Consider the following 13,729-nt stretch of genomic DNA (forward strand, 5'->3'; position numbering starts at 1 on the left):
AAGCCGAGAGAGTGTCACCTTCCAAAGTGTGTTTTGGGTGCTTTTAATGCTAAGAAATCTCCCTTGTTTTGACAATGATAGTGTGGTGATGATGATGATGATGATGATATGAGTCAGCTTGAGAGGCATGCAGGCACTGTTTCAGAAGCCAAGAGAGTGTCACCTTCCAAAGTGTGTTTTGGGTGCTTTTAATGCTAACAAGTCTCCCTTGTTTTGACAATGATAGTGTGGTGATGATGATGATGATGATATGAGTCAGCTTGAGAGGCATGCACGCACTGTTTCTGAAGCCAAGAGAGTGTGATTTTCTAAAGTGCCTTTTCTGTGTGTTTTTGGTTCTTTAATGGTGATATTGATATGAGCCAGCTTCAGAGGCACGGCCAATGTAAATTGCTGTGATTTTTACAAACTCATGTGCAGTGAAGAAAAACCAATGTCCCTTGACCAAGTACACACTTCTGAGAAGTACACTTGGTGCAAGAACAGTGAAACCACCTTGACATGTTCAATATGCATAGCCATGTGAACCCATGTTCAGTGTGAAACCCAAAGAGTTTGGTTATGCAATAAGCCTCTGAAATATGCAAGAGGTCATCTTAAGTAAAGCCATGTTCAATGCCCAAATGTGCTGTTTGGAATGGGGGGAGGGGGGGTTGGCCAGAAAGGGAAGTACATTTCTGCCATCTGTCTAGGAATAATGCCCAAATGTCCTCCATTTTGATCATGCCTAAGAAACATGCATTTAGATTAACATTTTTTAAAAATCATCAAATTTTTTCGCATGTCCTCCATTTTTTAAAAATGTGTCCTACATTTGAAAATGTCGTCCCATATTTATTTATTTATTTTTGGGGGCTTCACCCCCCCCCCCATTGTCTGGGGGACACCAACCCAGCCCCCGGCTCAAAAAGTTTGCCTACCCCTGTTCTAGATGATTGGTAATGAAGCCTATGTTAGAATGGGCTTTACTCTCCTTGTCTTTTTAGCAGTAGTGAACTTGGGTGTTCAGTGTCATGACACTTGTGCTTTGAACTATTTTCTCATGCTGAGTTGACTTTATGGGGTAATCCAGATTTGAAAAGTGGGAAGAAGAATTTTATATGGAAGGATTGGGCTGATTCTTACTCTGGATCAGGTGATTGGTTCTGATGATGAGTTTCTCTCATTCACAGGATTAAAGATGAAATACTATCTGCCAGTATCTGAAGGGTAATTGTGATGTATGCTGGTGTCTAGTTATGGTCCTGAAATTTTAAGTGCTTCAGACTCTCCTCTATTTTTAGAACGACTCATTAAGGCTATGAAAAAACAACAGAAGCAAACAAACCCCCTACAGCATTTTTTTAAAGATTTACTGTTGGTTAATAGAATATTCTGCACTTTAGGAACAAATGGAATGACAGATTAGGTAGCTCTAGTTTGTTATATAATATACTATGGCTTTGCTTTTTATAACCGCAATGCTCATGGATTTCTTACTCAAATATGCAGCAAAACCTTTGGTTTTGTGTTTATTTGACTCTATAACACTCATTTGGCAAAGGCTGGCATGGGTCTTCTAAGTCTTGGTGCTGTAATACTCCTCATGCATCTTTGTAAGACACATCTTTTAAAGATTTCAATTTTTACCCCCAGAGTAAAAGGACAGGACCTTTTAGATAACTTGGGGCTGTAAACTTTGAGATATGCCTACGTTTCAATGTGTTTACACATATTTAACTCTTAAAAATACTATATTTTGATTATGACAATTTCTGTACTAAGAGGGCAAAACCTGGGAGATCCATTAATTTGTTTCACTGCCATTAATTCTAGACATCATCTGAGAAGAAAACTCAAGGGACAAATTTCAAACCTGGTCACATTTTACATTGCAAGCAAAAGAGTTTAATGTATTTCTTGGGTGCAAGGCCTGCAGCAAATAGGCTGCCACAACTCTGAATTAATTCCAAATGAAGCACAGGCTACAAACCATGGCAGCAATCTATCCTGAATGTGATAGTGTCATGCAATACGGTGTGAAGATTTTGGTCATAGCCCAGCCTTATCTTAACAAGTATAATCATCCTCATTTGGAGGAAGGAGTTTTCCGACTGCCTGCATTACATAAAATTGACTGTGACTTTACTGCTGGAAAGGAATCCTACCTTTGCTACCTTTCCGTGCAGCAATTTCTGGCTGTTGATCTGTAATACACTCAGCAATTTCCTCACCAAAGAGAAATTGGGTCTTTGCCTCCAGCCCTCCTCCTGTAAGATATACGTAGCTAGCAGTTCATGTGGCTGATTCCTTGCTGTCAAAACAGATGTACGTCAGAGTGTCTGCCATGTTTGGGAGCAATAAAGTGACTGAAAGCTTGAAAGTCAAACTTCCCCTCTCCTTGCCTGGATTTATACAAGTGCATCACCTTGCTATGTCTATCTTGATATGTTACCTTGACAAGAAGTTGTGCCAGCTGGACATATTGCTGAGTTTGGACACAGGTTCAAATTTCCACTTCATGAAAAAAGGAGATAAACTTATTTTCCAGACCTAGTATTTTTTAGAATGTTTTCTTAACTCATTGTCACAAATACCAGAGCCTGAAATAATATTCCCCGGGCATCGATGGCAGGTGTTGGGAACCTTAGAGGCTCCAGGTGTTGGAACTTTAAAGATTTCTGCCCTGGAGCTTCTCAAGGGGCACTTTTTTGTTGTTATATGTCTTCAAGTTGTTTTTAACTTATGACAACCCTAAAGTGAATCTATCTTTCTTGACAAGATTTGTTCAGAGAGTTTGTGATTGCCTTCTCCTGAGGCTGAGAGTATGTGACTTGCCCAAGGTCACCCAGTGGGTTTCATGGTTGAACCAAGAATTGAAACTTGGTCTTCAGAGTTTCAGTCCAACATTCAAATCACTAGGCCATTCTGGTTCTCTTCAGTGGCCACACTGACTTTATTATTATTATTAACCTTTATTTATAAAGCGCTGTAAATTTACACAGCGCTGTACGTACAATCTTTTTAATTGGATGGGCTTACAATCTAGAAAGACACAACACAGAGAGAGTTGTGGTGGGGAAGGGGCATCTCTAGTAGGATAATACATATAAAATACATAGCAATACAGGAAATGATTCAATAAAACAGACAACAAAAGAACATCGAATAGCAAGTGATAATTATGCAATGCCTGGGAACACTGCCCTGAACAGAATGGTCTTCAACTCCATTTTGAAGCTGGTTAAAGAAGTGATGGCTCTTGCTCACGGGGGAAGAAGGTTCCAGGAGTGAGGGGCAGCGAGTGAAAAGGGGCGAATCCAGGATGGGGCAGAGGAAATCCTGGGCTGTGACAGCAGGCCTTGACTACCAGAACGGAGGGCCCTAGTGGGAAGGTGAGGAGAAATAAGGTCTGATAAGTAAGGGGGAGGCAGCCCATGGAGGGCTTTAAACGTCGACAGCAGGAGTTTGTACTGAATGCGGAAACGGAGGGGGAGCCAGTGAAGGGATGCCAACACAGGAGAGATGTGGTCAGAGGGGTGGGTGGAAGTGATAATGCGTGCAGCTGAATGCTGGACAGAAATTAAAGGACGGAGGTGAGAAAGAGGAAGCCCAGCCAGGAGGACGTTACAGTAATCAAGTCGTGAGATCACTAGGGCATGGACCAGGATCTTGGCAGTAGAGGCGGAGAGATATGGTCGGATTTTGGCAATATTATACAAAAAGAATCTACAAGCCTTGGCTGTGGTCTGGATCTGAGGGATACACGACAGAGAAGAGTCAAAGATAAAACCAAAACTGCGGGCTTGCTGGACTGGTTGAATAGAAATGTTGTCCACAGAGACAGAAAAGGAGTGTTGAAGGGTGGGCTTAGGAGGAAAGACAAGAAGCTCCGTCTTGGACATGTTGAGCTTCAAATGCCGATGGCGCATCCACTGCGAGACGGCTGTGAGGCAGGACGAGACTTGATGTTCAAGCCTTGGAGAAAGGTCAGGGGTGGAAAGATATAACTGGGTGTCATCGGCATAGAGATGGTAGGAAAAACCAAAAGAGCTAATGAGTTTACGGCGGGATACAGACGGGCAGGGGAAGACGTCTTGGAGGTGTATTCTGCTGAATACGGAGCCTCCAGACCGCCCGCCCTGGGGGCGTGGCTCAGGAGATGGGGCTTCCACATGGGGGGCAGTGAAGACGCCTCACCTGGGGCCGTTTCTGACCCGCAGTTTCCAAACCGCCGCCTCGGAGGACGCTGCAAAGAGAGAGGCAGCTTCCTCACGGGCGGCCAAAAACGGGGCTTTTTTTTTCCTTTGCCGGCTGGCGGATGCGCAGCTGCGCAGCTGCAGCGCTAAGCGGCGGCGGCAGAAAACCTATGGGCACATTTAAAGTGCCCAAGCCCCTTTAAAACTTTTTCCCCCGCTCTGCCCAAGAACAATGGTGGTCTCCTGCCAGCTGGTGATCAGCTGGTGTTGGCATCCTTGTCCGCTTGCACTTTGCCAGTGTCACCAGCATCATGGATGCCTCCTCTCCTTTGGTCCCCGCGCTCCTGCTGAATCTGCAATGCACAGCCACAGCTGTCACCGCTGTCCCCCTGCCATCCCCCATCACCTCCCTTGTACATATGTAAATATTTACAGATTTAGCAGTTTTTATTGTTAGGTGAAAATGGCACAGGAATGTGTGTAGGGGTTCACTTTAAAGTCCAAACTTTCCAAGCAGCGCATGCGTACATGTTGCTCTAGGGTTAGGGTTACGAGTGTTAAAATGCGCTGCAGCTGTGCTGCAGCTTCCACACCTGCATGGCAGCTGACGCTGCAATTAAAGCCTGACTGCAAACTGCGCATGTTCCAGGACCCCGACTCATTATGCGACGCAGCAGACACGGAGCTTTTAAATGGGCAACTTAAATTAGCGGCCTAGCAATTCTGACGTACCGGTGCAGCAGCTTACAGACGGAGCTGCGCAGCTGCACATCAAACGGAAAAGAAGCGGAGAAAAGCAGCACCTTTTTAATGCCGCTTCTTCCCGCTTGGGGCGTGCGGGGGGCGTGTTCATGGCGGCATTCAGGTAAGGCCCGTCTGAAGGCTCTACCTTCATGACGTCATGAATACACCCCTTTTTGCCCGTCTGTATCCCGCCTACCTAAGGACAGTGTGTAGAGAGAAAACAGAAGGGGACCCAGAACAGAGCCCTGGGGAACTCCAACAGATAAGGGAACAGGAGAAGTCTGACCGCCTGCAACCACTGCAAAAGATCTGCTAGACAAGTAAGATCTAAACCAGTCGAGAACAGAGTCTGAGAACCCAAGGTCAGAGAGTATGTCAACTAGAAGACAGTGATCAACGGTGTCAAAGGCTGCAGACAAATCGAGAAGGATGAGAACAGAGTAAAGGCCATTAGCCTTGGCCAGTAAAAGGTCATTCGAGATCTTAGTGAGAACTGTCTCTGTAGAATGCCTTGGGCGGAAACCAGACTGAAAGGGATCAAGGATGGAGTTGGCTTCAAGAAACTCAAGACAGCGTGAATAAACAACCCGTTCCAAAACCTTAGAAATAAAGGGGAGAAGAGAAATCAGACGATAGCTAGACAAAGAGGAGGGGTCAAGAGAAGGTTTTTTCAGAATTGGGGAAATGAGAGCATGTTTGAAGTCCGACGGGAAGGAGCCTGTAGAGAGAGAGAGAGATTGAAGATATGGAGAAGCGAGGGCAGAAAAGAGGGAGCTACAGAAATTAGAAGACGAGTAGGAATTGGATCAAGAGGACAGGTAGCAGGTTTGGAAGAGTTCAGAAGTGTAGAGAGTTTTCATAGGATTAATGGGAAGGGACACTGCAACTTATTTAAAAGATGAATTACTAACACCTCATTGCAGGACAGACTGTTCATCCATCCCAGTTTTGCTCTATCTGGCAGGTTTCCAAGGTAGAAGTCTCTCCTGTTTGTTGTTGCATACATTCAAGTCATTTCTAAGTCATGGTGATCCTATCATAGGGTTTTCTTGGTAAGTTTCTCCAGAGGCAACTTGCCATTCCCATCCTCTGAGGTTGTGAGAGGGTTACTTGCCCAAGGTCACTCAGTGGATTTCAATGGCTGAACTGGAATTTGAACGCTTGTCTCCCAGCATCCAAGTCTAACGCTGAAACCATTACACTATGTGACTAGTTATTTCCTTTACCTGGAAATGCCAATGGTGTAAACTTGGATATTCTGTGTGCACACTCAGTATCTAATATGGCGGGTCAAACAGTGGGGTCCAGTGGTAGTAAAGCCTTCACTACAGTTGACAAATATAATTGATATTTACAATGTATTTGTATTTACAAATACAGTGGCCTTACACTGAAAAGTATTTACAAATTAATGGCCTGACACTGAAAATAAAAATAATGGCTGGCCCTGCAACCGTCAAAAAATGCATCAGGCTAATGCTTTCAGGGGAAGCTGACATACCCATGGGGTGGTGGTGATGCTGATGCTGCTACAAAGAGTGCACTCATGTGAGCAGAAGGAATTTGGAGAAAGGAATCTGGATTCATTAGCCATGACTTGATTGCTCTGACAACTAAGTCCTTCTCTTGAACAAATTATGTCTGCAGATAAGCAAAACTGTTGTAATAGTTGTGCATTCTGAGACTTGGCTTTTCTCCATGTAAAAAATCACATTACAAGCATTCCTGATTTTAAAAAGGGACAGAGGGCATTAAAAGAGTACTTCTAGCTCTGTTAATGTCCAAATTTTTGTCAGACCAGGGTTGACACTGTAAGTAGAAACTAATTCAGAACTGAGTATCAGAATCTATAGATGCTCTAAAACTTGTCTTCTAACTCAATATGCCAGTCTTACAGTTCTTAATAGTACTTACTATACTTAGGATTTCAGCCTTAATTTACATTACCTACATCAAAATGCACATTTGGACATGAAATATGTATTTAGGACACCAAGCATAATAATGTAGTTCTTGCAGCCCCCCCCCCCCATTTTTTAGGGTAACGTCAGCTGCTTTTAAAGCATCTGTATATGAATAGACATGCACTTTGAAAAATCTTTACATCAGAAATATAGCAACTTGACATTAAGTAAAGCTAGGACTGTGATCTGGCAACCTTGTAAATCAGATGGAAGCATTCTGTGTTCTTTTGCTTCTACTGGGATTCTGAATAGAAATTATATATAAATTTATCATGTAGTCCTACATTTCTTCTGCTGATGCCAAAATTTCTTATGGCTGAAAACTTTGGATGTGCATCAGTAATATCTTGAGCTAAACTGCAATTCAAAAATGCCACAAACAATATTTCTACATATCTGTTTATTTGCATGCCATTGATAGTGTCTAATCACTTTACATATTTATTGCTTTTCTTCCACAAAAGTTTGAAAAAGACAATATCCTTTACATGTCCAGACATAGGGCCAGAAAATTTTCATTATATATTAATAAATCAATTTAACAAAAGTATATCACATATTTATAAAGCTATTTCTCTCAATTTTAATTTAAAATCTGTAAAAGAATTATAGACCCACTATGATTTTAACTGTGAGAACAGGAACTTGGTTCTTTATCAAACTGACAATTAATTGGCAGTTGACTAACAGTTGGGATATTAACACGGCAACATTTACTATTTTACAGTCATGTTTAACTAACTACTATAGATGCTATCATGTTTACAAATACCTCTGTGTCCTAGAAAGAGTGAAGGGAGATTTATGTTTTGATGGTTATATAAACAGATAGATGTTGAGAGGCCTGGCTTAGTAGATACATCCTGCAAATGTAGGAATGATCCATGTAAGCCATCCTGCCCATTTATTCACAACATAGAAACTACATTGGAGATGCACAAGAGAAGCTACTGCCATGCAGTTCAGCCAGTGGATCATAATGCCGTTAAGTTACTTGATCCAGAATGATTGCTATTGTGAAGTATTAAGAAGGCACTGTGTATACTGGCACAAATATGTTTGTTTTACGAAGTGAGGCAAAATGGCTAGTCCAAATAAATGTCAACAAGTATTCTTCTGTAAACATTTTACCTGGTGAAGTTTTTTTTAAAATTATGTGAAATGTTATCTTTGATTCCATGATTTATCTTGCACACTTATGGCATAATTCTCATTTTAGAAGAATCAGTTGTTTCATACCATCATTTCAAATGTGTTACTCAGCTGGATTAAAATAACAATTTCCTCTCTATCTTCATGAATGGAGAACAGAACAAAAAACATTTTCATCTGAAAGGTGAAGCAATGTAATAAAGTTGGATGCTAGAATTCAAAGAAATAGCTGTGTTAGTCTGGGATATCAGTATGCAAAGGAAATTTGTAGCACCTTTGAAACTAACTGTGCAAAAAAAAAAGTTGTAGCATAATATTTCGTCTATGGAAGCTTATACTACAATTTCTTTCACATAGTTAGTCCCAAAGGTGCTACAAGAGCCCTTTGCATAAAGGTGGATGCTAAAAGTGATGTTTGTGCCAATGAGTATAACCTACTTTAATACAAAAGTAGCATTAATGATAGTAAAGAATATATCAACTTATTTCGTTTTCAATATGCTTGAAAATGATATGACTCTTATTAGCTAAGGTGTGAAAACTTTGGTTTTCCAACTTTTGTAACTTCCTAGGTTATTTAACATTAATTGCAGAGATGGGGAATTAATTGCAGAAATGTACAATCAAAAAGCCTTCCAGGATGGACAATGGTAAAGGATTGTGGAAACTGAAGCCCAAACGTTCTGGAGGGGCCAAAGGACCTTTGCCCTACAGATATGGTTATACTTGCAAGATTAATAAGACATGACCCTCAAAATGCTTTTATTCAGCAATTGTCTAATTCATCTTCTAAGGTTCACCTTAGAACACATGACTGACAACATTATAGGCAAAAAATGTTTTGGTTTTTTTGGAGGGGTATATTTAATATTTTAATTTTTCAATGATATGAAACAAGGAAAATATTTAAGCGTCAGTTTCAAAGCTAACCATTTCCATACAACTCTACAGCAGTAAATCCAAAATGGCAATGTCTTATTGTCAGTGGTTTGTTTCAAAGATGACAGTTGGTGCCCTTCTGTAACTGGAATCTAATTTTATGGTTCTTGCAAATCATTTTCTGACATACATTTTCATGAAGCCCTGCAAAGCTTTGAAAAATGGGTTTAAAAAACAAACAAGGCAGCTTAATAACTTGAAATCTAGTGTTAATGAAGTAAGTAGGTGTTACAGAAATGTATAGCAAAAGAATAATAATGATAAACAAATTTCCTTATCTCTAATACAAAATGTGGTTTAAGGAAAAATGTCTTGAACAGCAAATTATAAATTATATTGTAGAAAATTCCTGCAGACAGATCATGCATTTTGAAATACTCCACATTATTCCTGATAAAATACTGGAAACATTACTTTGAGGATACCAGATGTGCTGACGTCTAATTCTGTAACACTGAGCTGTTAACAGTGCCGTTTTCTTTCTTCTGCTTTTACATATGTTTGCTTTGAATGAGCATTTCCCATCTGAAAATCTTTGTAATTATAAATAAATAAGAAGTACATTTTTCAACCAGTACTAACATCTCTTCATATTGAAATGTTCTCAAACCAGTAAATACAACAATACCACTAGCATCAAACACTGCTTGGTCTTGCAGCAATGGATCCAGTTGTAAGATGTTGAGTCTTCAGTTCTGAATATCCACATTCTGAAGCACAAAGGCCACTCTGCTTGGAATGTACACCTAAAAGAAGGATAACCACATCTTCATCATAAGCCTTTGGGCTGAGAAAGGCGATAAATCTAAATGAGTAAAATAAGCTACTTACCATTTGAGCATGAAATATGCAATTAGGAACCCACATTTATGAAGTGTGCCATCAATATTCATTAAATGTAGAATAGAATAATGGACTTGGGCATTCTGTCCTGAGGCCCACAGGGTAATAGAAATGATGCACTTCCCTTTACCTTTGGCACTTACTAGAGCTAAATCTGCTGATAGGTTTGAATGCAATTACCACTAGAGGGCTCCATGTGATTTACAATCCCCAATTTTAGACACTTGAGGACATTCAGGTCGATACACTGTACAGTGATAAATGACAAACACTTATTGCTGCATTTGAGCTCTATTGTGCTCCAAATTAAAGCTGCTCCAGGTTTGTCATTTTATACATGTAAATACAAAGTGTAATTCTTTGTATCAACAGGCCCATATTGCAGTACTATAGGCTTTACTACTTTTGATCTTGATCAGAAAATTAATTTGCCTTTGCAAATGGTTATTAAGTTATTTCACTTTCTTTTAATATTACATGCAAACTTTTTAACCTGACTGAACTCCATGTCTTGCTTTGTTCTTCAAAAGTAGGTTTTTTTCTTTTGATTTTTTGGACAAGGCAAAAAAGAAATCAGCGACGGCATACTCTCTACACAATACTTCTTCCAAATACAGATTAGGCTCACAACTCAAAACATGACAGATACATTCTGTTTACCAATTACCTTGATATGTGGTAGTTTACAGACTGCTGAATGCAATTGATCACATAAACTGAACTCAATAACAATGCAATTAGAAAAGAGTCAGCAGATGAGTGAAGATTGCAGGCTTCCTTTTTGACATCGCCAGTGTTTTAAGACTCTCCTCCTCCTCCTCCTTCTCTTGGCATTCCTAATATAATGCTATTTTCAGCCATGTTATCTCCAAGCAAGAGCCTGACTGACGGCATGAAAAGCTTTTATAGTCGCCAACCAGAATGAAAGGTGTAAAGCAAACAGCTTTAGGAAAAAAGGGAAAAGAACAGCTGATCTTCATCGAACCAGACTGTAGCATGTCCAATGCATCTCGGCTCTCCTCAGTGAACAGAGTGTTTTCCCCCTAAGGTTTCTGTGATAAATAACTCCAACAAATCTGCTCAGCAGGGAAGGAAATGCAACACACACTTGGGTTAGAATCATGTGCCTCCAAATTTACGATTAAAGAAAAATAATGATAGTTGTAGGGGTGGGGGGTTTATGCTTATTTATTGCCACAGATTTAAGTGCTGAAGGATTTACTTCCAAATGATTTTTTTTATAAACAAAGTCACATGGATTTAAGTAGCTGGCAGTTTGAAACAAACAAACAAAAAATTAGCACAGCATAGATAATGTGCTACACTCCAAGCTACCAAGCTAGACAAATATGGAAGAGTTAATGATAACCCAATGGCAAGAAAAAGGATAGTTCAAATCAGGCCTAGCTGAGGGCTGTATGTTCTTCTGAAGATCAAATCCTTTCCACAGAAACTCATGAATGCCTTTTTAAAATCAACAACAACAAAAAACTCCTACTATAAGAGAAAAGGGTGGTACTGTGTACTTGTGTGAATTGTGTAGGCCTGTGTTAGGCACATTATCTAAATTCACTACATTGTAATACAAAGATTCCACAAGGAGATTATTTATATTTAAAAAGGATTTTTTTAAAAAAGTTCTATTATTGATTGTGTAACATCCATTTTTTAAAATGCTTTAAAAAAACTGAGGCAAATTAAATCCAAATACAAACATGTTAAAACCTGCTTAAATCCTTCCTACCATGTAACAGGCCCAGCTATTCTGGCCCAGGTGGTCAAACATTATGAACATGATCCCATAGGTCCAGTACTGTATTTGTTTGTCCAGTAGAATTATTTTTACTGGCCCCACCATTGGATGCCCCCTTAATGTAAGCAGAAGAAACATAAAAAAATAGCAACAGGGAAAGAAAGGTTACATGTATTCTCCCAGCTTCCTCATCTCCTGATAATTACCATCCCAAATCTATTTCCATTTATAAAAAGTACATGTTAAATGCAAATATATATTTAACACCAAGTTTAGTTTTCCTCTCAGAACTATGAAGGACCCTTCATCTTTAAAGGATTGATAAATATTAATCTAAAGTTTTAACTCCTGCTCATGGAACAGTGATATATTTCAAATCACTGCAATTATTCTATTCATTTTTATGTGCAATTTCTATAGAAAACAGTAAACAAGTCTGTCTACAGTGTGCACATTATTAAAAAACTGTTAATGGAAAGGTGGGAAATGATAGTGTCAGGTATTGAAACGTTAACTGCCTTTTTAACAGTTGCTGTTTTCTGCACCACCTGTCTTCTTACAGAATCTGATTAACTGCCTTGTGTCACTTGCCATTTCCTTATCTAATATGGTTTCCTTTATCAATCACATTGATATTTGTTGGCATTTCGTTTACAATCACCATAAAAGTGGAACTCAAAGCTTTGATGATATTCTTCTTGAAGGAATTACATTCCTTTTTTGCTGGTTGTTCATTCATCTACTTCTTGAGTAGTATATTGAGGAAAGGGGAAAATAATTGAAAACTGGACTATTGCATAAACCAAGTACCAAATGAAGTCACCACGCCCATCCTCATCCCCATCTCTATCAAACAACAAGGACTGCCAGTTTGGCAAAATTTAGAATACCTTGGGTAATTCAGCAGAAATCATAAGGTCTTGATTTACTGTTTACTTGGTATAGAATTTACAGAGCCACTTTTTTCAAACCAAGAGCATATTGTGTTGACTTTTCCAACCTGAAGGAATATGGATGGATTGGACTACAGCTCTCATCATCCTCCAACAGCATGACAAATTTTAATGTAACATATGGCTAAGATCCAATTATGTCTTTTCACCTTTAGTGCCAGAAGTCTTTAGACTCCCAAAATGCTGCAGCCTTCTATAGTGCCAAAAGACTCTGTACCCAGTCCTGAATTCTAGGTCTTCCAGCATGCTGGAGCAGGTGTTAGGGCAGTGATCCCCAAAGTGGATAGTAGCCTATTTGGCTGTTATGCTTTCTCAGTCTGTTGACCTATCAGAATGTAGCATTTTATAGACACAAGATTTTTTCCCCATGCAAATGTAAATTTAGAAATAAGCAATTTAAAAAATTACATCAGAACCCACAAAGTAAGTACAAGAAATCCTTGTCACAAAACTAATGGGTGGGATCTAAAAATCTTTACAAATTATCCATTATGAACAGGACTCTGAATCCTGATTCGAGCACTGTCTTCTATTAAAGTCATATATAGCTCAGTTACTTAATATTAGGAAGTTTTGCAGAGGAGCTTCACTTCCATACCATGGATTAGGTGGCCTACCGAAGTTTCTTTATATATGAAAATTTTCTTAAACAGATATCAATGTGTATACATTGTCACAAATAAGTCACACATGGTAAACAGAATCACACCTGTTTCTAGCATCTATAGTCCTCCTTTATATGTTTAAGCAGTACTTTTGATCACAGGTTATAATGTCAGAGAACTTTTATTTCATCACAACCACCCTGCTATGTGGTTGGCTTCATAATTTTCTTACCCAATTTTAGTTGTATTAGATGTAAGTCTTTTGCTACTCTGATTATCTTTCCTCGCTTCCAACCATCTGTAAATCATGCAGCCAACTAGATATACACTGTGGGACAGGACACTTAGGGGCTGTGTTATCTCAGTCATCTCGGCATTTTACGCTGAGGGTAGACTAGTGGTTCTCACCATTTGGTCCTCCAATTGTTGTGAACATCATTCCCCACTACCACTGGTGTTAAGCTGGAGCTTCTTGAATATAAAATCAAAATATCTGGAAAATCAAAGATTGAGAACTGTTGGAAAACTTTTGCTTGTTGTTAGCCAATTTGTTTTTATTGGCGGGTTACAGACCGACTATTTGGGGCGGGCTGTACCC

The 13,729-nt window shown here is 39.5% G+C and overlaps 1 protein-coding gene across 2 annotated transcripts in view; it reads right to left on the minus strand.

Annotated features, from left to right (window-relative positions):
• Positions 1-7,289: 7,289 nt before the first annotated feature.
• The window catches only part of LOC149319688 (1,4-alpha-glucan-branching enzyme-like), a 215,543-nt gene continuing 209,103 nt past the window's right edge, over positions 7,290-13,729 (minus strand). For both annotated transcript variants that reach the window (XM_089512205.1, XM_089512204.1), the window contains one exon: positions 7,290-9,723. In XM_089512205.1, coding sequence (XP_089368331.1) covers positions 9,667-9,723 — 57 coding nt within the window. In that variant the 3' untranslated portion in view covers positions 7,290-9,666. The remainder of the gene's footprint in view (positions 9,724-13,729) is intronic.

This window comes from Sceloporus occidentalis, unplaced genomic scaffold (assembly GCF_023333645.1).
Source record: "Sceloporus occidentalis isolate IW3139 unplaced genomic scaffold, rSceOcc1.0.p SCAF_2, whole genome shotgun sequence".
Lineage (NCBI taxonomy): Eukaryota > Metazoa > Chordata > Lepidosauria > Squamata > Phrynosomatidae > Sceloporus > Sceloporus occidentalis.